The 25978-nt window shown below is 42.2% G+C and overlaps 2 protein-coding genes across 6 annotated transcripts in view; both read right to left on the bottom strand.

The window, feature by feature from the left end:
• The window catches only part of AGO3 (argonaute RISC catalytic component 3), a 120056-nt gene extending 105603 nt beyond the window's left edge, over window positions 1-14453 (bottom strand). The window contains exon 1 of the mRNA XM_038557915.1: window positions 14321-14453. Within this exon, the coding sequence (XP_038413843.1) occupies window positions 14321-14339 (19 nt within the window). The 5' untranslated portion in view covers window positions 14340-14453. The remainder of the gene's footprint in view (window positions 1-14320) is intronic.
• A 5392-nt stretch (window positions 14454-19845) lies between these two features.
• The window catches only part of AGO1 (argonaute RISC component 1), a 36605-nt gene continuing 30472 nt past the window's right edge, over window positions 19846-25978 (bottom strand). For 4 of the 5 annotated variants that reach the window (XM_038557923.1, XM_038557922.1, XM_038557920.1 and 1 more), the window contains exon 19: window positions 19846-25856. In XM_038557923.1, the coding sequence (XP_038413851.1) occupies window positions 25748-25856 (109 nt within the window). In that variant the 3' untranslated portion in view covers window positions 19846-25747. The remainder of the gene's footprint in view (window positions 25857-25978) is intronic. The other variant, XR_005370173.1, reaches the window with a different exon arrangement.

Consider the following 25978-nt stretch of genomic DNA (forward strand, 5'->3'; position numbering starts at 1 on the left):
TTCAGGGTACACACACAAGTTTTTTAAAGCCTGCTGAGTATCAACAGAGTGACTATGCTGGTGATAGACAAGACAAAGAAAAGAAAAGAGAAAAAGAAAAAGAAAGAAGGAAAGAAAGAAAAGAAAAAAGAAAAGAAGAAAAGAAAAGAAAAGAAAAAAGAAAAGAAAAGAAAGAAAAGAAAAGGAGTCATGAAACCTCATGGTAACCAACAAAGCAAAACCCTACAGTAGATATACAAAAGATAAAAAGAAAAGAATCTAAGCGCCCATTAAAGAAAATCACAAAGACAAAGGAAGAGAGCAGAGAAGAAAGGAATTTTCTTTTGTTGGCATAAAAATAGAAACATTTTTCTATTTTTATGCCAATACCATACTGTTTTATTAACACAACTTTGTAATATAGTTTGAAATCAGGGACCATGATTCCTCCAGTTTTGTTGTTCTTTCTCAAAGTTGCTTGGCTCTTTGTGGTCTTTTGTGGTTTAACACAAATTTTAGGACTGTTTGTTCTATTTCTGTGGAAAATGCCAATGGAATTTTGATAGAGATTGTACTGAACCTGCAGACTGCTTTAGGCAGTATGGCATTTTTACAATATTAATTTTTCTAATCCAAGAGCACTTTCCATTTGTGTTGTCTTCAGTTTCTTTTATCAATGTCTGACAGTTTTCAGTATCCATGTTTTTCACCTCCTTGGTTAAATTTATTTCTAGGTATTTTCTTCTTTTTGATTCAGTTGAAGATGAGACTTTTCTTAATTTCTTTTTTTTTAAATTTTTATTTATTTATGATAGTCACAGAGAGAGAGAGAGAGAGAGAGGGGCAGAGACACAGGCAGAGGGAGAAGCAGGCTCCATGCACCGGGAGCCCGACGTGGGATTTGATCCTGAGTCTCCAGGATCGCGCCCTGGGCCAAAGGCAGGCGCTAAACCGCTGCGCCACCCAGGGATCCCTAATTTCTTTTTCTGTTAGATTACTAAGCATACAAAGTATAACAAATTTTGTATATTGCTTTCACATCCTGCAACTTCACTGAATTCATATATTAGACTGGATAGTTTTTTGGTGGTCTTCCAGGTTTTCTATACATATGTAATGTCATCTGCAAATAGTGACATCTTTACTTCTTCCTCTTAGGAAGGATGCCTTTTATTTCTTCTTGCCTAATTGTTCTGGCTAGTACTTCTAGTACTCTATGGAATAAAAGTGGCGAGGGTTGGCATTTTTGTCTTTTTCCTGAACTTACAAGAAACATTTTCAGCTTTTTACTGTTGAGTAGGATAGTAGTTGTGGCCTTGTCACATACAGACATTATTATGTTGAGGTATGTTCAGCTGTCTTATTTTAAAAATGAGATAAACCTATACATTCTAGATGTGCTTGGCTTTAAGCTATAAAAAAAAATATGTAGCTCTTTAACAAATATTAACAGGCATCTACAACAGGTCATAAAATACACTTAGTGCACTTCTCTGCACTGAGCACCTAGTATTTGGGGGGAGGTAGAGAGGGAAACAGGCATAAAGAATTTTTTCCCTTCATATCAATTTCAGAAGTAGACATACCAAATCAAAGGATATGAACAGAAATGTATTTCTGACTCCTGATACTTACTGCCAAATAGCATATGAACACATTAATATCATAAGATCTCTCTCTTATCCTTTCTAGCATTAGGCGTTACAATTTTAAAATATCTTTTATTTGTTAATAAAATAACCTTCTGCTATTTTATTTACAAATGATTACTATCAAGATTGGCTTAAAACTAATATGTAATGTTCCTATATACCCCATTCTCTAATGAAACTCACTGCCCCTATAGGTAATTAAAAAACAACAACAACAAAAAAAAAAGCATGGGGCACCTGATTGGCTCAGTCAGAGGAGCATGCGGCTCTTGATTTCAGGGTGGTGAGTTTGAGCCCCAACTGGGAATAAAACTTAAAAGAAAATAAAAAACATAAAAGGTCATTTATCTACTTAATTTATTCAACAATTATTATGTTCAAGTTTTTATAGATACAGAGATTAATAAGTCAGCTATTTGCTTTAAGTAGTTCCTAATATATTGGGGGGGGGGGATATTCCATCTTTATATGTAAGGAATGTTAACAACAATAGCTATCTTTATTAATAAATGTTTTTTTAAAATTTTTATTTATTTATGATAGTCACAGAGAAAGAGAGAGAGAGAGAGGCAGAGACACAGGCAGAGGGAGAAGCAGGCTCCATGCACTGGGAGCCCGATGTGGGATTCGATCCCGGGTCTCCAGGATCGCGCCCTGGGCCAAAGGCAGGCGCCAAACCGCTACGCCACCCAGGGATCCCTAATAAATGTTTTAAAGATTTATTTTAGAGAGAGCAAGAGAGCATTCATGCATAAGTAGGAGGAGCAGAGGGAGGAGGGAGAAGGACAGACTCTCAAGCAGGCTCCATGGAGTAGGAGCCCCAGGTCAGGTTCAATCCCACAACCCTGAGATCATGACTGAGCCAAAGTCAAGAGTCTGGCACTTAACCAACTGAGCCAACCAGGCGCCCCTACCTTTATTATTAAATATTTCAAACACATTTTGTGATTTCTTGCAACATAACTTTTGAGGCAGGTACTATATTATACTGAGAAAACTTGAAGCGTTGGAAGATTTAAAAACATGTTCACAGTTAGAAAATGGCAAAGCCAGGATTTTCAATTAGTCAGTTTGATTCGGAGCCTCCATTTTTAACCGTTACACTATACCATTCATTATACCATTATACTACTACAAACTAACATCTGCTGAAAGTCTATCATTCACTAAATCATTCATTCATTGACTCATTAATCTGTTCAACAAATCATTGCCTCCAACTGTCAAGCATTGTTCAGGCCCAGGTGAAGAATAATTTTAAAAATATTAATAAAGAGCTAATCTTCAAGAAGCTTTTATGGGAGGGTTGGATGAGTAGATTATATTGCATTTCTTTTTTTGCCAGTCGTGTAGTATTGAATGCTGTAAAGAAAAATAAAATACGGTAAGGGGATAGGGGCACCTGGGTAGCTAAGTCACTTAAGCATCTGACTCTTATTTCAGCTCAGGTTATCTCAGGGTTGTGAGATTGAGTCCCGCATGGAGCTCTGTGCTGGACATGAAGCCTACTTTAGATCCTCTCTCTTCCTCCCCCTCTGCCTCTCATCCCCCCACAAAAATAAATGTTAAGGGGATAAACAGAGGAAGGGTTGGAAAATTAACATTAACAATTTTAGACGGGTTTGTTAAAGACCTCTATGAAAGGGTGACAGAAAACAGAGGAAGTGAGAAAAAGAGTCATGTGGGCATTTGGAAGAACATTCCAGGCCGAGGGAAAATCAAGTTTAGAGGAAAAAGCAGAAGTTTGCTTGGTGAAGAACGGCAAAGAGACCACTATGCCTGGACCACAGTGAGCAAGAAAAGAATAAGAGATGAGGTCAGAAGATAATGGGAGATCAGATCATATGGGATTTGAAAACCATAATGAGTTCTTTGGATTGTATTCTGAAACATAAAAACCAACAAAGGGTTCTATGTCAAGAAGCATTATGATTTTATTTTTTTTTTTTTTAAACAATCACTCTGGCTGCTGTATGAAAAACTGTATGTAAAGGTACAGGCAGAGAGACCAGTTAGCAGGCTAGCTGATTGTCCAAGCAAAGTATAATATTGGCTAGGGATGGGGTTGTAGCACTTGGGGGAGTGATGTTGATGTGGAAAACATTTATAAGGTAGACCTGATAGGAACTGCTATGAATTAGGGGGGTGTGTGTGTGGTGTGAGAGAAAAGATCTCTCAAGGATGTTTGTTTTCAGTCTAAGCAACTAAAAGAACGGAAGTGTCATTTATTGAGTTAGGAAGGACTCAGGATCAAATTTGGAGAGGAAATAAATTTTTAGGACATGCTAAGCTTGATGGATCTATACAATGAGGTGTCTAGTAGGCAATTAGATGTGTGTAAAGTTCAAGGGAGAGGTCCAGGCTAGAGTCATAAATGTGAGTGTCCTGGGCATACAAGTGCTATTTGAAACCACTGGACTGGAGATTACCCAAACTGTGGTAGGAAACAGAAGAACTCTAAGCCCTGGGATACTCCCAATGTTCAGAGATTGGGGAAATGAAGAGGGCATAATAAAGGAGGCAAAAAAAGTGATATCCAGTAAGGTTGAGAAGAACCTGGAAAGAGTGGTACCGAGGAAAAAGTGAAAAAAGAATGTTTCAGGGTGCCTAGGTGGCAGAGTGGATTAAGTTTGCAACTCTTGGTTTCAGCTCAGGTCATGATCTTAGTGTCATGAGATAAGAGCCCCACATCAGGCTAAGCACTCAGTGTAGAGTCTGCTTGAGATTCTCTCTCTCCCTCTCCCTCTGCCCCTCCTACTTGTGCTTTTGTATCTTACTCTCTAAAAAATAAATCAATCTAAAAAAATGTTTCAAGAAGGAAGCAACTTAAATAAGGTCAAATAAAATGAAGATTTGGGAATTGACTACTGAGTTTAGCTAACTCTATACTGATGTTGATAAGAGCAATTTCAGGGCACCTGGGTGGCTCAGTGGTTTAGTGTCTGCCTTTGGCTCAGGGAGTGATCCCGGGGTCCTGGGATCGACTCCCACATCAGGCTCCCCAAGGGGAGCCTGCTTCTTCCTTTGCCTGTGCCTCTGACTCTCTCTCTCTGTGTCTCTCATGAATAAATGAATAAAATCTTTAAAAAAAAAAAAAAAGAGCAATTTCAGCAAAGTAGTGGGAACCAAAACTTCACTGGAGTAAGTCTGAAAAGAATCCCCCCTGCATGTGATCAAGACTTTAAGTCCTAGCAGTTAACAGTAAATTGAAAGGAACATGTTAAATCACACAATGAAGATGGAACCAGCAAAATCCAGACTGTGATAACTCTAAAAGAACAAACAATCCATAAACTGCATAGGATAAAAGGACAGAAAACTTAGATTAAAAAAGCACTTAAAAGACATAGCAATCACGAACGCATAAAAAAGAAGGGGAATGGCGGATCCCTGGGTGGCTCAGTGGTTTGGCGCCTGCCTTTGGCCCAGGGCGTGATCCTGGAGTCCCGGGATCGAGTCCCACGTCGGGCTCCCAGCATGGAGCCTGCTTCTCCCTCCTCCTGTGTCTCTGCCTCTCTCTCTCCTTCTCTCTGTGTCTATCATAAATAAATCTTAAAAAAAAAAGAAAGGTTTAAAAAAAAAAAAAAAGAAGGGGAATATATACGCACACACACAAACACACACACACAATGGAATATTAGCCATAAAAAAGAATGAAATCTTGCCATTGCAACAACATGGACAGATCTAGAGAATATAATGCTAAGTGAAATACATTAGTCAGAGAAAGACAAATGCCATACTTTACATATATGAGGAATTTAAGAAACAAAACAAATGAAAAAGAGAGACAGACTTTTCAATATAGAGAACTGATGGTTACCAGAGGGGAGGAGAGTAAGGGATAGGTGAAATACGTAAAGGGGATTAGGAACACACTTACCATGATGAGCACTGAGTAATGTATAGGATTGTTGAATCATTATACTGTACACATGAAATTAACGTAACAGTGTGTATATTAACTGTACTGGAATTTTAAAAAGACAATCATAACGTGTGAAATTTATTTGGATCTGAACTCAAAAATGAAAATAAAGGGCAAATTAGAAAAAAGTACAGCTAAGTAGAAGTTTGAACATTAGATGTTTGATATCAACAATAATTATTATTTTGCTGTGATAATGGTACTATGGTTTATGTAAAGAGCCTGTATCTTTTGTAAATACTCAGTAGCTATTTATGAATGAAACAGTATTATGAGTAGAATATGCTTCAAAAAAATACAAGGGACGGGACATTAGAAGGGACACAATTGGATATGAGTTTATGATTGTTAGGTTTGGGTGATGGGTACGTGGTAGCTTATTACATAATTCTGCCTATTTGTAAGTATCTTCAATTCTCTATTACAAAAGTCTTAAGAAATAAGAAAAGAAGTGCCATTTCCTTTGCATACTTAAACTCTTACCATCCCATTGTACAACAAGGAAATTAAAGTTAAGGAAGATTAAATGTACCACTCAAAGTCACAGTTAACTTTTTAAATAAACTTTTTTTTAAATGTATTTTTATTTATTTATTTATTTATTTATTTATTTGAGAAAGTGAGAGAGAGCAAGAGGGAACATGTGTACATGGGCGTGCACAAGCAGAGCGAAGAACAGAAGGGAGAGGAAGAGAATTTCTGAGGCCATCTCTGCACTGAGCTAGGAGCCTGATGTAGGGCTCAATCTCATGACCCTGAGATCATGACCAGCCAAAACCAAGATGCTCAACTGAGCCACCCAGGCACCCCTAGGCTTTTTTTTTTTTTTTTAAGAGCAGTTTTAGGTTCACAGCAAAATCAAGCAGACGGTAAATATGCCTCCTGCCCACACATCCCCAGAGCCTCCCAATCCACATCCCCACACCCAAGTGGTACATTTGTTACAATCACTGAATCTACAATGACACATCATTATCAAGTCAGTTAATCTGAGAGCCAGATTTGTCTCTAAAACCCATGCTTTGTACACTATATCACACTGCCAATTTTTTCCCCATCATTTTGTCGGGTGCTATTTATACAAACTGGCAAAAAACCAAAATTGTTTCATGAATAAGCAATGTAACAAACTATCGTTATTATAAAATCATCATCAAGTTTAAGTATCCAAAAAATACTTTAATATAAATTAATGAAGCAATTCTGTCAATGCAACAAATTATACTCCCATGAAGCATATTTCAGTTATTTAACAAATACATATACTGCCCACTAGATTTGAAGATATAATTACACGGAAATACAAAGCACTATCTGGAACTTCTCTCCACCTCAAATGTTTCTTTCAGTAGTTATAGTAAGTACTGGCTAGTATCAACTGACCACATTAAACTTCGAACATAAAACAATATACATTCACAGGATGTTATGTTATTCAGGGATCTAACATCTAACTTGTATTAGTTTTTTGAGTCCCAAGCTAAATAATGGCCTACAGCAAATGAACGATGAAAAACAGTGGATAAATCAACGATAGCATATACTATTGCCTATTATGAAAATAGTAGATTTTCACTGGGAACTTCTCCTCCAATATTTATGGAATACATCTTGTTTCAACAATTCTACTTCTAGGAATTAGGGCACCACACACACACACACACACACACACACACACACACACACACGGATACTTAGCAAAGTTTTATTTACAATGAAAAATAATAAAGAAACCTAAACCACCATCAATGTGACTGATTAAATAGGCACTGAGTAAAGATCATCACAGTGCCGTAAAAATGTAAGTATTATTATGGAAAAAATGTCCAGGACACTTTACTAAGTAGAAAAAGCAGGTTAAAAACAATGAAAAAAAAAAAAAACAATTAATGATGGATGGAGAGATGGATGGATGTCTGGGAAGACAGACAAAATAATTAGCAATGATTTTATCCAGAGCATGGGATATTATTTTCACTTTCCACTTTATTTTTTTTTTTTTTAAGATTTATGTATTCATGTGAGAGACAGTAAGAGCATGCAAGGGAAAGGGCAGAGGGAGAGAAAGTCACAAGCAGGCTCCACGCTGAGCAAGGAGCCCATCATGAGGCTTGATCTCAGAACCCTGAGATCAGGACCTGAGCTGAAACCAAGAGTTGGAGGCTTAACCCACTGCATCAACCAGGCACCCCTTCACTTTCTACTTTACTCTATTGTTTGCTTTTTAAAAACAATAAATAAGTGTTTTTATACCAAGGAAAAAATTTGTTTTTTGTTTTGGAAAATATATTGTATGGCTTCAAACTTTGACATAATAAAACATCTGTTTACTACATGAACTTACAAGGATAAGCAGTAAACATCAGCATGAAATTTTAGTAACCTCCCGCCTACTAGTTCTACGTATTCATTCAATGAACCTGTACAAACAGCACACTTATTACCATATTACATTTATTATTTCACTATAGCCAAATAATCCCTTGTAGAAATTCAGCCTGCTGAGGGTAAAATTTCTCAGATGGCAGTACTGGGGAACAATTGTTTTGTTTTGTTTAAAGATTTTATTTATTCATGACAGACACCGAGAGAGGTAGAGACATAGACAGAGGGAGAAGCAGGCTCCCTGCGGGGATTCCAGTGCGGGACTTGATCCTGGGTCTCCAGTTTCACGCCCTGGGCTGAGGTGTCGCTAAACCACTGGGCCACCGGGGCTGCCCCAGGGGAGTAATTGTTAGAAAGGCATTTTGCTCCTTGCAAACCAGAGAGCACGCTACCCAAAGAGGTCCCGCACTACAGAAATGCCTTGAGATTTACTTCATAATTAAAGGTGGGCTAACTTCTGAAAAACTTTGGTCAGCCAAGCAAAAATTTTAGGAAAATTTTGAGTAATTTTAAAGTAATGCCACTTTTATGTTAAACATACAGACAGAAATCAAGTCTTAATTTAGAAACCAGAAGTTTCTTTTAAAAAAAGGAAGACTTAATTGCTAAGATATAAGCCCATTTTGCAATCTATTCTTTGAAAGCTTTTTAAAAAATTTCAATACATTAATGAACTTCTTTTGTTAGAAGATTTAGAAATCACTTAAAATATCAAGTATTGGGTAGGTGCTGAGTGGCTCAGTTGGTTAAGCGTCTGCCTTCATGAAGCTCAGGTCACGATCCCAGAGTCCTGAGATCGAACCCTGCACCAGGTTCCCTACTCAGCAGGAAGCCTGCTTCTCCCTCTACCCCTCCCCCCTGCTCGTGATCTATCAAATAAATAAAATATTTTTAAAAAATCAAGCACTGGTGATAACTCAAAAACAGTATTATATAAGCCTACAGTTGAGAACATTTTCTTGCAAAATTTCTTTCATGAGTGAAAAACATAAAAATATTCCATGTTAATATTGTACAGATAGCTTCTAATTTCTCGAGAACTTGACAATTCAGTAACAAACGTAGAAAAAAAAACCTGGCTAATTCAAAACAAAAAATTCCTCCAAATTACTTCACTATTACTTCAGAATAATGTAAACAATTTTTTATTGTAACCAAAAGACAAAAAGCCCACATTAAAAGAAAATAACAGTTATGTGACATGGTTTTGCTAAATCTCAATAGTCTTTTTTTTAAGCAACGGTAGCCAAAGAAAGTTATTAATATTAACACAGATAATGGCAGAAAACTACAGAAACTCTAAATACAGAAAGGCTGTTCATGTATCCTAACAGCATAACCATTATGGTTGAAAAACCACACAATATTCTTTCTCACATCTGTTTTGTTAATGAGCCAAGAATGGGGGTCTATTGGGTATCCTAGACAACTGAATTAGAAGTAGGAATGTCTGGTGAATGCTATTTACCCCAACAAACTGAGACTATATAGGTTAGGAAAGGATACTATTCTTAAATAAATTGTATTTTTAGTTTTATCTTCTCAGAAAATGAACTATTACTTGCCTTATTCCCCCATCTATCAAAAAAAAAAAACCTTATAAATTATTCTATATCCCAAGTTTTAAATATTAAAAGGTGTTTTGTTAGATTAACAAAATATTTAATTATTTTATCTTTCAGATAGACTCTCAAATATTTAGACTATAAAGATCTATGTGAAACACGATGGCTGCTATATGAAAAAACTAGAAAACAGTATCAATTAAAATACGACAGTTTATGACAGTTTAGCAAGAACTGTATTCTGAACTACAGTTTTCCCATATACGACAGAGAACTCTTCCAGGAAATGTCCCCTCTACAGGGCCCCAGGTCTCTGCATGCTATCAGCCTGGCTTATAGAACCAAATAAACACAATGTTCCCACTGGAAAACATAAATGAATATAAACTAAATCTAAGTTACCAACTTAGTACATAAAATTCTCCAAAAAGAGCAAAAGGAAGGAATATCTCGAAATCATTTCATTCTAGCAGCTTTCTTAAATTACTTAATTCCTTATTATTATTTTAATAAAGAAATTTACTAGTTTGAAACCTGGCTTAAAAACTTAAAGAGTGATCAGGATGATGGAAACATGGCTAACATGATTTTAAAAGTCTTCATTACATTACTCAAATTACATTTCAGGGTTACCTATATGTTCTTTTTCTCCTTTAAGTCTTTGTTTAGAAGAACAAAATTGTTTCTTGCCTCCTTTTCAATTTTCCCTCAGGGAAAAAAATTTCCAGCGCTGTAAGAGAAATTAAATTCTAAAACAAAAATCAAAATAATCTTGCATATTTTTAAGTCCCACTGCTAGTCAAGAGCAGCAAATATCAGGAAAAAAAGTCATGATGGCCACTCAAGAACAGCACAAGTTAAAATTTAAGTGGCAACCAAGTAGAAAAACCTTTTGCGTGTTCAAAATTCATGCCCTGTAGACAGAGAAGCATTTTGACAATTTTTTCTTCAAGACAAAAATCCACAAGTGAGAAAACTTATATTCCAAAGTGATTTAAAAAAGATTAAGCACTAAAATACTAAAAGATTAAATACTTTATTCATCTCATTCAAACTTAATTTCATATATGCAACTTCTGTTTCTTTGAAACTTGTTCTCAAATGATTTTTTTTCTAGTTTTTTAATTCTATTATTTTTTTCTAGTTTTTTTATTCTATGATTTTATTTTCTATTCTATTATTTTCTAGTTTTTTTTTATTCTCCATGCATGGAGCCTAACATGAAGTTTGAACTCAGGACCCTGAGACCGCGACCTGAGCTAAGACTCAGATGTTTGATGGACTGAGCCAACCAGGCAACCCTAGATTTTTAGTATTTAAAAAAATCCAGAGCCTTGAAATCACTTTGCAGATCCCAACATGAATTTAAGAGTATCACTAAGAAACATGGTCTATTTACTCCTGCAACACTGTATAAGACTGCGACCAAAGGTTATCAAACCACTTTGCACATCATTAATTTCAAGTAAAAGCAAATGTTTTTCTTCCTTGGCAGGTAAGTACAATTCCTTCTCCCTTAAACAGTAGTCTAACTACACCTAAAAATACCTATAGAATAGGTCCTAAAACCCTGCTACAAAGGAGAAGTGATATCCTAATGAATGTTTCTGCAGCTTCCATTCACACTTTATTTGGAATTAAAACAAATACTTTTAGTCCAATTGTAACTAAACTATAAAAAAAAACAACCAGAATTTCATTAGAAGTTTTCCTAACTAGGGGATCCCTGGGTGGCGCAGCGGTTTGGCGCCTGCCTTTGGCCCAGGGCGCGATCCTGGAGACCCGGGATCGAGTCCCATGTCGGGCTCCCGGTGCATGGAGCCTGCTTCTCCCTCTGCCTCTCTCTTTCTCTCTCTCTCTCTGTGACTATCATAAATAAATAAAAATTAAAAAAAAAAAAAAAGAAGTTTTCCTAACTAAAGAGTCACAGGCACAGATGAAAAACTATTGTTATATTTAAAAACCAATTGTGCTAGCTTTTCTGGTTAAAGTTTACGCAGTTCTTTTTTTTTTTTTTTTTTAAGATTTTATTTATTTATTAGAGACAGAGAGAGAGGCAGAGACACAGGCAGAGGGAGAAGCAGGCTCCATGCAAGGAGCCTGACATGGGACTCGATCTTGGATCTCCAGGATCACACCCTGGGCTGAAGGCGGCTCTAAACCACTAAGCCACCAGGGCTGCCCAGTTCACCCAGTTCTAAATCAGTACAATGAACAGGACACCCTAAAAAATCACTTAAAATATTACATGCAAAAATGGACAAATATTCATTTTTAGTAATGATTCACCCAGAAACAATTAACATAGCATTTGTATCCAAAGTCCAAGTCCCCCCATGTAAATAAATGTAAGTTTCCTATTTATCTTCCTAAGAACTAGTATTTAAAATAGCCTGTCATAAGGTAATACCTAAGACTTTCCACACACAAACCAAAACCTTAGAACCAAATTGGAGCAAAGATCCAACATTTACTCAATAGACTATCAAAACATTTATGTCTAAGAAGATGTTTTTAAGAAATCTCTGCACCCAAAGTGGGGTTCAAACTCAGAACTGAGTTCAAAAGTCACAGGCTCTACCAATGAGCCAACCAGGCACCCCCATGTCTAAAATATTTTAAACCTAAATATGGACCTATTTTTTTTATGTTTTATTTTTAAGTAATCTCCACATCCAACATGGGGCTCCAACTCACAACCCTGAAATCAAAAGCCTCACGCTCCAAAGACTGAACCAGGCAGGCACCCCCCCTCTTTACCTCTCAAACTCTTGATTTAAAACTTAGTTGTGTATTTTACCCAACTATGCTTTCAGTTACACGTGCAGCATTAACAATTACACATAAGACCCAGGAAGAATGGAAACTTTGTTTTTGATGATGACAATTCTGAGCCATATTATACTTTATCTCCATTATTAGATTAATCATGTATGAACTGCATTGAAGAGCAAACTTTGAGTTTCAAGAGGTCTAAGCATACGGTCGATATTATCTAATTCTACCTCCCCAGATGTGAAGATAGTTAAATGTGTATATATTTCAGCAATGGCACATGCAAAAAGAAGACGTAAGACTTATCTATAGCTCAAGAACTCACTGGAGTGTTTACTGAATCACACTTGGCTAGTTGGACCAGTTGGCCAGGCGACTGGACTTCAGAAATATTTTTGAGGATGTTGTCCATACATTGGGCCATAATTTCATACAAAAAACCCAAAGGTGAAAAACACTTAAAAATTTTTTTGAACTATCTTTAAAAGTCTTAGGGTAATTAATAAAGTGTTTAATTTTCATGTTTTGCTTTCCAGGCCTGATAACAGGACAGTTATGTAAAAGTCACCTATAGCCCTAGATCATCCTATTCACTCAAAAGTATGGTACACAACTAAAAGACAAAGGCAGGGCACAGTTTCAGAAATATACAAATCAATGATAAACAAATGAAAATCTAAAACTTCACAAGCTCGGGGATCCCTGGGTGGCTCAGCAGTTTAGCACCTGCCTTTGGACCAGGGCGTGATCCTGGAGTCCCAGGATCGAGTCCCCCATCGGGCTCCCTGCGTGGAGCCTGCATCTCCCTCTGCCCGTGTCTCTGCCTCTCTCTGTGTCTCATGAATAAATAAATAAAATCTTAAAAAAAAAAAAGTAACTTTAAGAAAAAAATTAATAAAACTTCACAATCTATAAAGTATCCCTTTTAAAGAAAATATGAAGATGACAGAAAAAAGAATGCAAAAGAGAAACAGAAGAAACTGATTAGAAAAAATTTCATGTAAACCTTGCAATAATCTCCTCGCCCCATTCCCGCCCCCCCTCCCCGCTACAAATTGAGCGCTGTTTGCATCTAATGACAATTACACTTCTTTTTTTTTTTTTTTTTTGACAATTACACTTCTTAACTTAATCAACGAAACCCCTCATTATCTTTAGGTCACCGATCTCCTTTATCACTTAACTTTTTCTTATATTCAAATACCTCCCAGACTAGCAAAACGACACGTGAAATTCAGGAACTTGAGATCTCCATCAGCAACGAGACAGCCCGTCCCCACCTCAATATTCCAAAAATCAACTTATGTGTTACCGTCTGGATGAAGCGTACTTCCAAATCTACCACGTTATAAGTATGATTTTTTGGGAAGCAGGTCATTATGTAACAGCTACTTTGTGTCTCCTAGTTACTTTAGAATCGTAAAAAAAGTGCTTGCTTATTTATTTATTTATTTATTTATTTATTTATTTATTTATTTATTTATTTTCCCCCAAGGCAAGTACTGCCCATGTTGCAGATTTTCTCAAAAACTGCCGTTTTCCCAAGAGGAGAGAGAGCAGGTTGTTTTAATTTCCAGAACTCCCGGAATAGGAGAGTCTTCTCCGGGGACCAGGGAAGGCGGAGGGAGTCCGAGCAGCAGCTCGCGGATCCACGTCGCCGCGGGAGCGGGATGCGGGCCCGGGGGCCGGAGGCGGCTGCCGGAAGGAGCTGCGGCCGGGCCGTGACCTCGCCCTCGGCCGGGTCCGCCCCGGGCTCCCGCTGCCCCGCGGCTCCGCGGGACGCGCACCCCGCACGCCGGCCGCCCGAGCAGCGAAGGCGACGCCGAAGCCCGCCTGCTCGCGGGAGGACCCCGAAGCACGACGCTGCCAGCGGCGCCCCCCGCCGTCCCGCCCTCCGCGCAGCTTCGCGTCCTCCGGGCCCGGGACCCGCGGCGGGGCTGCGCGGGGACGGAGGGGGCGGGGAGGGGGACGACCGCGCGCTCCGGGGCTCCGGGGCTCCTCCCGCCCCGCCCGCCCGGCAGCCGCGGCTCGCTCACCTGCGGAGCCGATTTCCATTCATGGAGCTGGGGGGGTGCTTCGGCCGAGAAGGGCGCCCGCCGCTGGGGGCGCGGAGGCAGCGCAGGGGCGACGCGGACGCCGGGCCTGCCGGCGGGCGGCGATGAGCGCTCCTCGGGGACGGCCGCCGCGGGGAGGCAGCGCGCGACCCGGCGGGCGGAGGGCGAAGCGGGAGGCGGCCGGGACAGCCCCGTGGGAAGGCGCGCCGCCCGCCGCCGCGTCCGCTCCCGCGGCCCCTCCACGACTGCGGCGCCGCCGCCGACCTCGCCGGGGGCCGCCCCCGGAAGCCCGCTGCCGTCACTTCCGCCGCCCCCGCCGCGCCCTCCGCCCCGAGCCGTGCGGCTGCGACGTCGCTGCGGGCCGCGGGGAGGGGCGGGGGCGGGGCCGGGGCCGGGCCTGGGCGGGGCGTGCCGGCCGGAGACGACCCTGGGGAGCCGCAGTCGGCGCTACCCCGCGCCGGGCGGAGCCTTCCCGAGGCAGTGGCGCTTACCTGGGCGGGAGCCTACCTGCAGCGCGGCCGCTCGGGAGCGCCGGGCCCGGGCCTGCCGCCGGCTGAGGCACAGCGCACCCCCCCGCCCCGCCCCAGCAACCCCCGCCCCGGCGGAGCACCCCCCCCCCGCGCCCCGCCCCGGCCGAGCCCCCCCCTGCCCCGCCCCCTCCGAAAGCGGTCAAGCGACCACTATAGGATCACTCCCAAGTCCGGGGGCGACGACCCTGGCGGTGGGGAGGGCCGTACAACTTAGCACGGGAAAGGAGTATTAAGGAACAAGACTTTAAAAAAAAAAAAAAAAAAAAAAGGAACAAGACTTTAAGGATCCCTGGGTGGCGCAGCGGTTTGGCGCCTGCCTTTGGCCCAGGGCGCGATCCTGGAGACCCGGGATCGAACCCCACGTCGGGCTCCCGGTGCATGGAGCCTGCTTCTCCCTCTCTCTCTCTCTCTCTCTGTGACTATCATAAATTTAAAAAAAAATTAAAAAAAAAAAAAAGGAACAAGATAAACACCACATCGGATAATGTCCTCGTTTAAAACGCTTTAATAGCGTCCCGGCACGCCGAGATCGACTCTTGCGGGGCCAAAGCGCGCCGCGCGCGCCGACCCTTCCTTCCAAGCGAGACCACTAGGCTGCAGCTACGCCGTCCGCTCCCCGTCCCCGCTGTGGGCAAGCCTCTTCCTTTCCCACGTGGCGCCCCTCGGCTCGGTTCCCTAGGCCAGGAACAGAGCCTCTCCTTTCCCTCCCCCCTCAGCTTCCCTTCTTCCCTTCCGTGCCCCAGAACCTTCTTATACCGCAGCCTTATTTCAGAGAGGTCTTTTCTTGATCACTAATGGGGGGAGGGGGCGTTCTTCTATTACAGCATTTCCCTAAGAATCCTCCCAACCTGTAGTTTTACTTTAGTTTGTGTGCCCCCTACCCCCTACCCCGCACAGGCTTCTAAGCACTAGCTTACCGCGGCCAGCACACTCACTAGGAACAGTAGGTCCTTAATATGTTGCCTTAATGAAAGGTGATGCTATTCAGATTAGAGATTCGTGATTTTTGCCTGGGTCCCTAAACATCAGTAATGTAATTTAGACCTTTAAAAATCAAAATGCTTTTTGTTTTTTTAAAGTTTGGGACAAAGAGAAAAAAGGAGAAGTATCTTCAGTCCCCCCCAGTCACGGAGGGACTTTGGGTCAGTTGCTTGAGCCTCTGGGTTTGTTTTCTTATCTGAGAAATGGAGAGAATAACGTACCTTACATAACTGCTGTGAGGTTAGGGAACGTACACAAACCAGAGCAAAGCCTAACTAAAAGTTAGTGAAGAGAAAGTTTGCTATCGATAACATTTTAAAGCACTTATTAGATGCACCTACTTTACAGTAAATGTTTCCTAAATGGATGGGATTCAAACCCTCTTCTGTCTTGACTTCAATTCCGCCTTCTTCCTACCCTTAACCGTTTTTTTTTGTTTTAATTTTTATTTATTTATGATAGTCACAGAGAGAGAGAGGAGGCAGAGACACAGGCAGAGGGAGAAGCAGGCTCCATGCACCGGGAGCCTGATGTGGGATTCGATCCCGGGTCTCCAGGATCACGCCCTGGGCCAAAGGCAGGTGCCAAACCGCTGTGCCACCCAGGGATCCCTCTTAACCGTTTTTACAGAATACATGGAGTTCAAAGTATCAAATTGTTACCAGATGAAACACTGTATCCTAAAAGTTACTTTCAATGCCTGACTATCCAGAATCCAAATCAGTAGCAGCATCCAACAGGGTAAATACCAACACTTGTGCAAGGGTCTATCACACCCTCAACCTCCCATTCTGGAACTGATTCCCTAAGTGACTGCACGCTTGTCATCTCCCAGAATATAAACATGGTGATGAACCGCTGAGGAAGGTCACTGTCTTGTTGACCTTGATGGAGGAGGACTTGGATCTCCTAATTCAGTTTAATGTCAATGAGGCCTTCCCATCTACTTCTGCTATTCAGGGACACCATCACTTCATCATAGAAGGAGCCCAGGTGAAAGGTACATTAATTGCAATATCAAGAAGTGGGAAGGCGAAAGGTCTAATGATTCTGCCAAAAGCAAATTGCATGAGGCTCTCCCTGGACCACCCTATTTATGGCCAACCTCATTCCCAAATAAGTTGGCTTTCAAGGCCATAGAGCAGGGTCTTTGTGTATCTTGTTAACTGCCATAGCCCCAGGGTCTAGAACAGTGCCAATGCCTGGCTGTGGGATGGATGGATGGATGACTGGGCTTCAAGAACAGGGCTTGAGAAGCAGGCTAAAAACTCTGTCCTCATCCCTTGTGACACTGGTTGCTTTCCGAAGGGAGAACTATAAAATAGTACAGACCTTTGAGGGACAAGGAAATCAGTGCCCTCTGAAGTTGCATTCCTAGGCTTCCTGTGCTAGGTAAACATCACAACTGGATGATGAGAGCAGCTGGATAGAATCCTCTCTTAAACTTGTGTTGAAGTAGTCAACTTGACTGGAGTTCAAATCTCTTCTCCCAGACCATCGGTTTTTACATAGCAGAGAGAGAGTTATTCTGTACTGCAGCAGAACACGATATAAAACACATTGGCCTTAGGGACAAAGCTGAGATTGAAGGCCCTCTGCTGCTGTATGTGATTCCAAAAAAGTCACTCTGAACCTTGTACTCATCTCTAAAAGCCAAAGTACCCAAGTAGAAAAGACACTGCTGCATCTACCCAGGTATCCTTATCCCCTTCTTTCTTGCCTAGCAGACCAGACTTGTCTTTCTAAACCACAGATTGATGAAGCAGGATAACTGCTCAAAGGTAACTCCTAGTTAATCTAAACCTCTCATGATGGATGATCTCATTTGCTTTGCCAAGAGTGGGAAGATGACCCATTTCTAGTGCAGGAGATAGGAGGCCAGATCTGCTGGGGCTTCCAAGGATTTCCTTACTTTAACATGAAATGTAAGGAAAAATTAGTCCTTTTTCTGCTAGACATTATTCTGTCAGCATTTCCTTCCTGGAATTACAATAAACACCTTGCGACCCTGAGGGGAACTAGCATAAACCAACACAGAGGAGCAGAGGAAAGTCACTGAGAACCTGGTTTGTTGGTATTATCACTGAGCCACTGAATTATTAACCAACCTTGGAGCCATATTAAATCAAGATTTCTTTATCATGTTACTGGTTTCTTATTTAAGCCAATTTAATTGGGGGTTTGTTATGTGCAATTAAAGCTAACAAGCAAACTACTTCACACAAATGCTGTGAAGATGCAATTAAATAACAGATACTGTACAAAACACCTGCTCAAGTACTTCAAAGGATCCAAGCCCCTCCCCCTTTTCAGATAGCTTCCATTAAGAAGCCATAGGCCTTTTCCAAAAACATGGCTGGGAACTCCCAATGTCTCTTCTAAGACAAAAGTTCCCTGCCTTCAGAAGGTGGGGAAAAGGAATGGAGGGCTCCCTACAAAGGTCCCTAAGACTTCTTTGTCCAAAAAGGACTTTGCCAAGAGAATAGTCCCGAAGCTCTTGCATCTGGAACAAATGGCAGTGTATTCCTGAAGGGTAAGCCACAGTGGTCCAAAATCCTTGATATGGTATCCTGAGGAAGGAAGGCAGTCGTGGTACTAACGTGGAGAACTTTTAAATATGCCTCAGCCCCAGAAAGTCCACTTTTCCAGTTTAAAGTTAAGAGTACTTCTGTCATGCTCTGCAACTTCTAAGCTTGCCAGGTTTCCTCAACCTGTAGCCAGAGGAATAAATTGGCTTGAAAGCTAGGAACAATTAGGGACAGCTGTTTGCTACAATTCAATGATACCTTCCATTCAAGCAGTGCAGACAGCAGTCTAGGGAAGGCCTGGGATCAGAACTTGAAAGTCTTCTCTTTGCACTATAACCCTTTCATTTAACCACCAAACCCTTACTGCCATGAGATTCTGGGGTTTGCTACGCCAAAAGATACCCAACAAATACCCTGCCTCACTCTGCTCCAAGGCACTTCCTAGACAAGAATGTGCTACAGTTTATGTTGCCAACTGACACAGCAAAGGAAAGGCTGCTCAACCAATACTAAAGAGGGAATGTCCAGGGGTATTCAGACAAGCCTTTACTCAAAATCTTGAGCTCCAGGACCAGACAAATCAGGATAGTGGAAGCCCACTATCTTTTTCTCTTGAGCAGCAACCAACAGTCAGAATCTGAAACCTTTAGAATCTCAATCATTTCTAAAACTAAAATTTATGGCAAAAATGTGTCATGATTACCCTCCCACTTAACTCTACTAAATACTTTATTTCTGCTTCATTAAGGGTCATAGATTTATTTCGAGTTTTATTTCAATTGGGAAAAATCTCCATGTTCCAATCTGTTCAAGTTCGATCAATCTCACCAACCCTGGCTGCTGAAAAGGAGCTGGGTACGGCTGGCTTGCTTCCAAGGGCATCTGACAGGTGGTAGACACAGGTTAGCTTTGCAATTTGAAAAGTCACAACACTTGGCTTCCAGAGGAATGCTAGGCCCATTTATGTACACACTAGCTGCTACTGAAAATTTCTCACTAGGTCCTGTGCCAGAATCCATCTCTGAGCCATCTTCCCCCAGTACACAGAAATAACAGTGCTCTAGCAATACCAGGGAGGAATGCCAGAATTTACATGCTTGACAACTGTACCATCAGCTTAAGGTACAAAACCATAAAACCTCCAAGCTGGGGTGAGATTAGGAAAAGATGATGGTAATGGTAATCTGGTTAAGTTTCTACTTACCTGAGAGTCAGGTCCATCCTGTGCACTCAGTATCACTTCTTGACTCCCTCTCTGTATTCATGAACCACAAATTTCTAGATCATTTCAATTCTATTCACAAATATTGATCCCTTGATATATGCTACAGCCCTGAGGTGACAAAAAATGAACAATGTAGTTTTGGCTCCTAGAAGTTCACAGGCTCTGGGAAAACACGTCATGAAAATAAATAAAGCAAGCTGCTAAGTGCTATCAAGTGCACTGGAACACCATCTAGGACACTGGTTAGGAACAAAATTAGGTTTGTTTATTTTATTCTTTTACAAGTATCTCCTGAGGACAGGAGGAAGGTGGAGGTGGAGGTGGTGGTTGTGGTGAACAATTCGGAAATCCTGGTCTTAGCCTTATTTAAATTAGGTTTTTTCAATGCTCACTTTCAAGAAATACTGGAGAATGACCACATAGTTGTAAGATGTCAAAGAAGATGGAGTGGAGGATGGTAAACTGAGTAGAAAAAAATACCTCCTCCTCAGTGCAGTTCATGTTGTTAATTATGCCCTTCTTGGATCCTATTGCATTCTAACTTTTCTCCTACCTCATTAAGTAAAAACTAAACAAGGTATCTAGTAGTGATTTAACAGTCTTCTTAGGCTCAGCTTCCTCTCATCCTTTAAATTGTGTTTCCTGGAGTTGGACACTATGTTTTTCTTGATCTACTCTTTTTCTAAGCCATCTTGTTCATTCCTACAGCTTTACCTACCATCTATAGGAGTATGAATCCCGTTATCTACAACTGCAGTTCTGTAGTATTCCCTGAGAACTAAAATATGTGTTTACTGGAAACCTTAAACTTGTTGCCTCATGGGAACCTCTAAACTCAGTCTTATACAAGGCGGTCTTCACAAAATTCACCATCTTTCTTCTATATTCTTCCTTCTCCCCCAGTGTTGGTTAGAAAAATGTCCCAATATACCCATTGCTCAAGCAGAAACCTGAGCGTTATTAGACTCTGCTCCTCTCTTTCCCTTCCATCTTCTATTGAGTACTATTAATTCTATCTTCTGAGCATCTCTCAAAAATCTTCCCTTTCCTATTTCACTGCTACAGCTCAATAGCCTCGTATCAGTCTCTCACCATTTGGCCAGGGAATCATTTGGCCACTCCTCTCCCCCACGAAACTTTAAGTTCCTTAAGGAGAGAGACACGGTTTTCCTCATTTTTGATCTGTGCTTGCTTCCTCCCCCAACAATACTGCTGGACACAATGCTTTGCATGGTTTGTTGAATGAAGAATAAATGGAGGGCTTGTGAAGGATTACATATTATCTGTAGTTTCAACATTCTGGTATTTTTTTTATCCACTTTCCTATATAAGTGATGGTTCTGCTCTTATAACAATCTATTAGTCTAACCTAAAATCTATCAGAGATATAATTAATCCCAACAGTTTGCTTTGCTAATGGGGCTGGGGAAAAAGAGAGAGAGAGACCGCACTTTAGAAATAGAAGCCACTGTTGTCTTTATAAAACACAGAATTGTGCTGCTGTTGCTTGCTTTAGAAGGAACTGTACATTACAGCTGTTGGGAAAATTTTACAATGGACTGGACAAGGTACAGCTCGAAGCAGGACACAAACACAAGTCTCAAAGGGAAACAAATGCAAACAAGTACACAGCTGTGGGGCTCCAGGGACATTTCCCCATCCATGCTGGACTTGAGAGGGATAAAAAGTTTAGAAACTAAAGTGAAACCCAGAGTAGTCACACATGCCCACCAGATGGCTGCTAAGTGCAACATCACACACCAATCGGGTTGGACTGTGTGCACAGGAAAGTCATTTCATTTTTCCTTATTGCTACTACACCAGGGGACTCAGTGCATTTGACACATTGTCTTTACTTGCACAATCCTTGGAGGGTTTCCTATTTTCCTTTTTAAAGAAGGAAATCTGCCTTCCCCACCTTATTCTGTTTTATTTTGAGCCCATTCCCTCCACTCCCATTCTTAGGCTCCCAAACAGCAGCCAGAGGTTCTAAGTCAGTAGGAATAGAGTAAGGGGAGAGCACCAACCTAGCCTCTCTCCCTGCCTAGGGAGAAGGCAAGTCCTAATAAAAGGGGGGAAAGAGAAAACCAGAGAATCCCTTCTCCCCAATCTGCTTAGAAGGCTAAATAGGAAAGAGTGCCCTGCATATCCCTGCCATGATCAGACTTTAAAAGGAAGGCATCCCAGCTACCATCCTGGATTGGCCGAGGCCCAGTAAATATAAAAAATAACTTCCCCCAATGTAGTTTCCAAAACTGCATTTTGGCTAGTTTGAGATGACTTTCCACCCTGAAGGGGAAGGAACTTCCATTCTTCTTTGTTACACATGATGCCAGGTCTAAAACACTGTCCACCAGCCTTGCAGATAGATACCCCATGGGCCAGCAAAGAAGTCAAATTGTCCCCTTGGCTGCCCATCCTGAGTGCTAGCCTCATTTACTGAATTCTGGACCCCAAAAAAACAGAAACAAAAACAAAAACAAAACCCATCCAAGAACATTGTTGCTTAGCCAATGAGGAGGCCTTAGTGGGGCTATCTAGTAGGTGGGAACCAGGAGGTTTTTAGGGAGATTTCATGCTTTTAGGTACCTTCCTCATCATTATTCTAAACCTAAGTTCCCATCAACAATAGCCCCAGGCTTATCCCAAGGTTCAGCAATAGCACCTCAACCCCCAATGGGTCAGACTAGACTGGAAAAATGATCAATAAACAGTGCTCTTTCCCATCTTTTATCCAAATTCTCTCCCATTTTCTTCCGATCACTCTCTTCTTCCCCCATGTCCATCCCCTAACCCCCCAACACCGGAAACCAAGTAGCTCAACCCTAGGACATCCTCAGAAAAGGGAGGCCCCAGTAGAGACATGGAACCAGATCTAGAAAAAGCAATGAGAGAAACCAACCCCAAGGAGTGGACAGGTGTGGAAGTTGTCAGAAGCCCTCCTGATTTCATGCCAGGTAGGCAGGCTTGCTGATCTGCCTTTGTATAACATCGATGGCAGTCAAGCCCAGAGAGAACATCACCAGGCTTGGAGAACAGATTCTTGGTCTTCTGCAGCCAAGGAGTATTAAGCCTGACCTTGCTAGCTAACAGTGGGATTATCATAGCCATGCAGAGAATTCATCATCACGTAGGCAGGCAGGCCAGCAAACAAGCTTAGTGAATTGAAAAAAGGAAAAGGACAACAGGGAAAGAGATAAGTAGAAAAGAGAGGCAAGAGAGTAGAATGAAGGGAGCAAGAGACCTGTCCAAGAGGATGAGGCTGGGGTCCCCCCAACACTTTCTCAGAGCACAAGTAAGAAGCACCACTTAACCAAATCCAAGAAATCCAAAGCTTGTTGCTAACACCACTTCTCAAACTGCATGCACCATCTTTCAAACAAGAATAATCCTCAAGGTCAAGGATATTTTTCAAGTCTCAAAGATTAAAAAAAAAGAAATCAGAGCAAGAAGTCATTTTCTTGCCATTGCCCAAACTGCTTCTCTTGCTTTTTTATTTCATGAATGGCATGTGCAATGCCCAAGGGCTAAAAAATGCTTTTTAAGCCCCAGCTCAAAATCCAAATGGAGAGAGTGAGGCAAAGAGAGAAAAAGGAGAACATAAACTTGTTGCTGAGAGTAGGTGGTTACCACCAGCTCCCTATGGATATTTGCAAATGCTGGTGAATGACTGGACCCTCCAGGAACAGTGCCCTGATCCCAGCCCCTAAATGCACCCAAAGAAGAGAACATGCAGAGCCCATTGTCCCAAGAGAGCTCCCCTCCCCAAAGGGTGACTGAACACGAAGTAGACACTATATGAAGGCGATGGACAGGGCAGATGGAGTGTTGGCATCACTCTCTTTAGGCACTTGTGTAAGGAATGTAGGCTCTCCAGTGAGCTGCCTCCTCCCAGAGCCCTCCATTCTGTTCTTCAGCTGGGCTGTGCCCATGGGGCATCCCATGCCGTAGCCAGTAGGGAAGAAGTAGAGGAGGAGTTACTCAACAGTCCTGATGCCTTCTCCATAATCAATGTTTGTGCTACGTTTTGTGAAGTTGCTGAACAAAGTAGCCAACCAGAACAGAACCTGGGATAGACTGTTTTGCATAGCAAATCTGGGTCTGTACAAGGGCTGCTGGAGAGGGGAAATGGTAGCTCTAAGCACACAGGCCAGGATTCAGACTGGCCTCCAAGCCTGAGCTAGGTCTAAAGTGTCATGGCTTCATCACCAGATTGGGGCAAACCCAAGCCCAGGCTCCTCACAAAGAGGAACTTCCACACTGAAGCTGCAACTCCTCATCCCAAGCAGTGGGATAGGAAAAAAATGAACAGTTAAGGAAAGAGGGGGCCTTGCCTCAAGGCCAGCAGGCACCAAGCTAGAAACCCCCTACTTTTCCAGTTCTGCAAGATAGCCAAACCCCATCTTTATCCAGGGAGACAAAAACAAAACAAAACAAAACAAAACAAAGGCCCATGCCACCCACTCACATGCCCTAGTGGGAAACTGGGAAAAATTCATTTGTGTAAACAGAAGCGATAGGGAGCAGCAAAATCCCCCAGCCTGTCCACAGGACACACTGGAATCTGGGATGAGCCAAAGTGTCAGAGAACAGTCTAGAGAAAGGGAAGATGCACTTGCAGGAAGAGTACAGGGCAGTGCAGAGGAGGGCGCCTACAGCAAGAAAACGATATTATCTGCACAGGGGAAGGGTGGAGCCTGAGCCCCACCTTGGGGAGATAACCACTCTCCCTACCTAGCCAGGCCAAAGAATAAGTCAGGTACATAGTTCCTTCTGATGGCTCAATGTTTCTGGGATGTAAACTTATTGGGCATGGGAGGGATTTCCAGATTTTGGCAACAGACTCAAGTTATGGTATAAAAATAACATTTAGTTTTTGCTCTTTTTTTTTTTCTTATTTTAGACCTAAAGATCATTTGTTATAAGACACCCCAGTTAAGAAATATTGAAACATAATCGACTTGACCATCAGGGGAAAAAAGAAGCCAAGAATGAGAAATGCGATGTAAGTAACTCCAGACCCAGGCAGGTGGGAAGGCTGGGGGGGGGGGGGGGGGGACGACGACAGGGAGAAAAGGAGGCGTCAAGTGGAAAGGCCAAGGGCCAGTCATCTCAGCAGCTCCTAGACTTGTCATGTCTGAAAGTGCAAATGTCAATGGACTTTAACCATCTTGAGGTTGTGATCTTTTTAAAAGCTCAATGAATATGGAAGTTAATTCCTTTGAATGCAAAGTAGCTGGCGCTCTGGCTAGAGGCTTGTTGGGTTAGGGGTATTTCTTCCCCACCTACCTCCTCTCCCACCCCCACCCCATCCCCCCAAAGAAAGGTACAAAAGGTTGCAGTTCTGCAGCATTACCGTTACAGGGAAGGCACTGGTTACCCACCAGTAGGCGGAAGGAAGACAGGGTCGTGTCACTTCAGAGCTAAGTGCCATAGTGCCTTAAGTCTTACTAGGGGCTGGATGTCTGTCAGGGAGGAGGTGTAAGGTGGGGTAGACAAAGTAGAGAGAAAGGAATAAGGGAAAAAGGGGTGTCAGCTGGGGGAGGAGCAACCAAAATCATTAGCATTAAAAATCTTCCTACAAACTGGATTTTCAACCCATTAAAACATCTAGTATTCTAAAATATTGATCTGGGTCTGGTTTCGTTTTTCCTCTTAAACAAATCTAGACCTTTTCTGATTAAGGCTCCTAAAAAATCCTTCCCTCCTCCCACCCACTTTCTCAAGCCCCTCACTCTCCCATCTAAAGTATCAAACCCAAACCTACCAGCTTTTGTCCGCGGGGCTGCAGAGCCGACCTTAGCAAGCTGTCAGGCATGAGTCTTTAGCACTGTGAGTCACATGAGACACCTGTGTGTATGGTGGGCACCAGTGCTGCCCCTCTTGGTCCAGTGGGGTCAGGGCCAGATGTGACAAGATGGGTGGAGGGGTGGGGGTCATGAGGTGGACATCAAAGATTTCTGGCTGGTGGTCTGGCTTACTGGCCCTGTTCCCCACCCTTTTGCCCCCTTTGTAGAAGGAAACAAGGCCTTCTGAACTCCTCCCTACCCTCCCTCCTCCTCCTTGCTTCCTCTGGATTTGGGCGGCACAGCTCTTGGGGCTTGGAAAGCTTTCTTCTATCCAGTGAGGTAACAGCGTTCTGCCTTCAAGCGAAGTACATGGTGCGCAGAGTATCCTGGTGAACCTGCACGGCTTTGGCCAGGGCCTGGGGGTCCCGCCCATTGCTCTGCCCCGATATGTGGCTCCCCTCTCCACTGAAAAGCAAAAATGAAAGAAGTCCTTCCTGGTGCACTGAGCTGCTGCTAATCCATTCCCCCATTCAGAGTACCAATTCCCATACCAAGTTAAGAGAAAGCCCCAACCCAGATTTGGGCAT

The sequence above is a fragment of the Canis lupus genome, chromosome 15, assembly GCF_011100685.1.
Source record: "Canis lupus familiaris isolate Mischka breed German Shepherd chromosome 15, alternate assembly UU_Cfam_GSD_1.0, whole genome shotgun sequence".
Taxonomy (NCBI): Eukaryota; Metazoa; Chordata; class Mammalia; order Carnivora; family Canidae; genus Canis; species Canis lupus.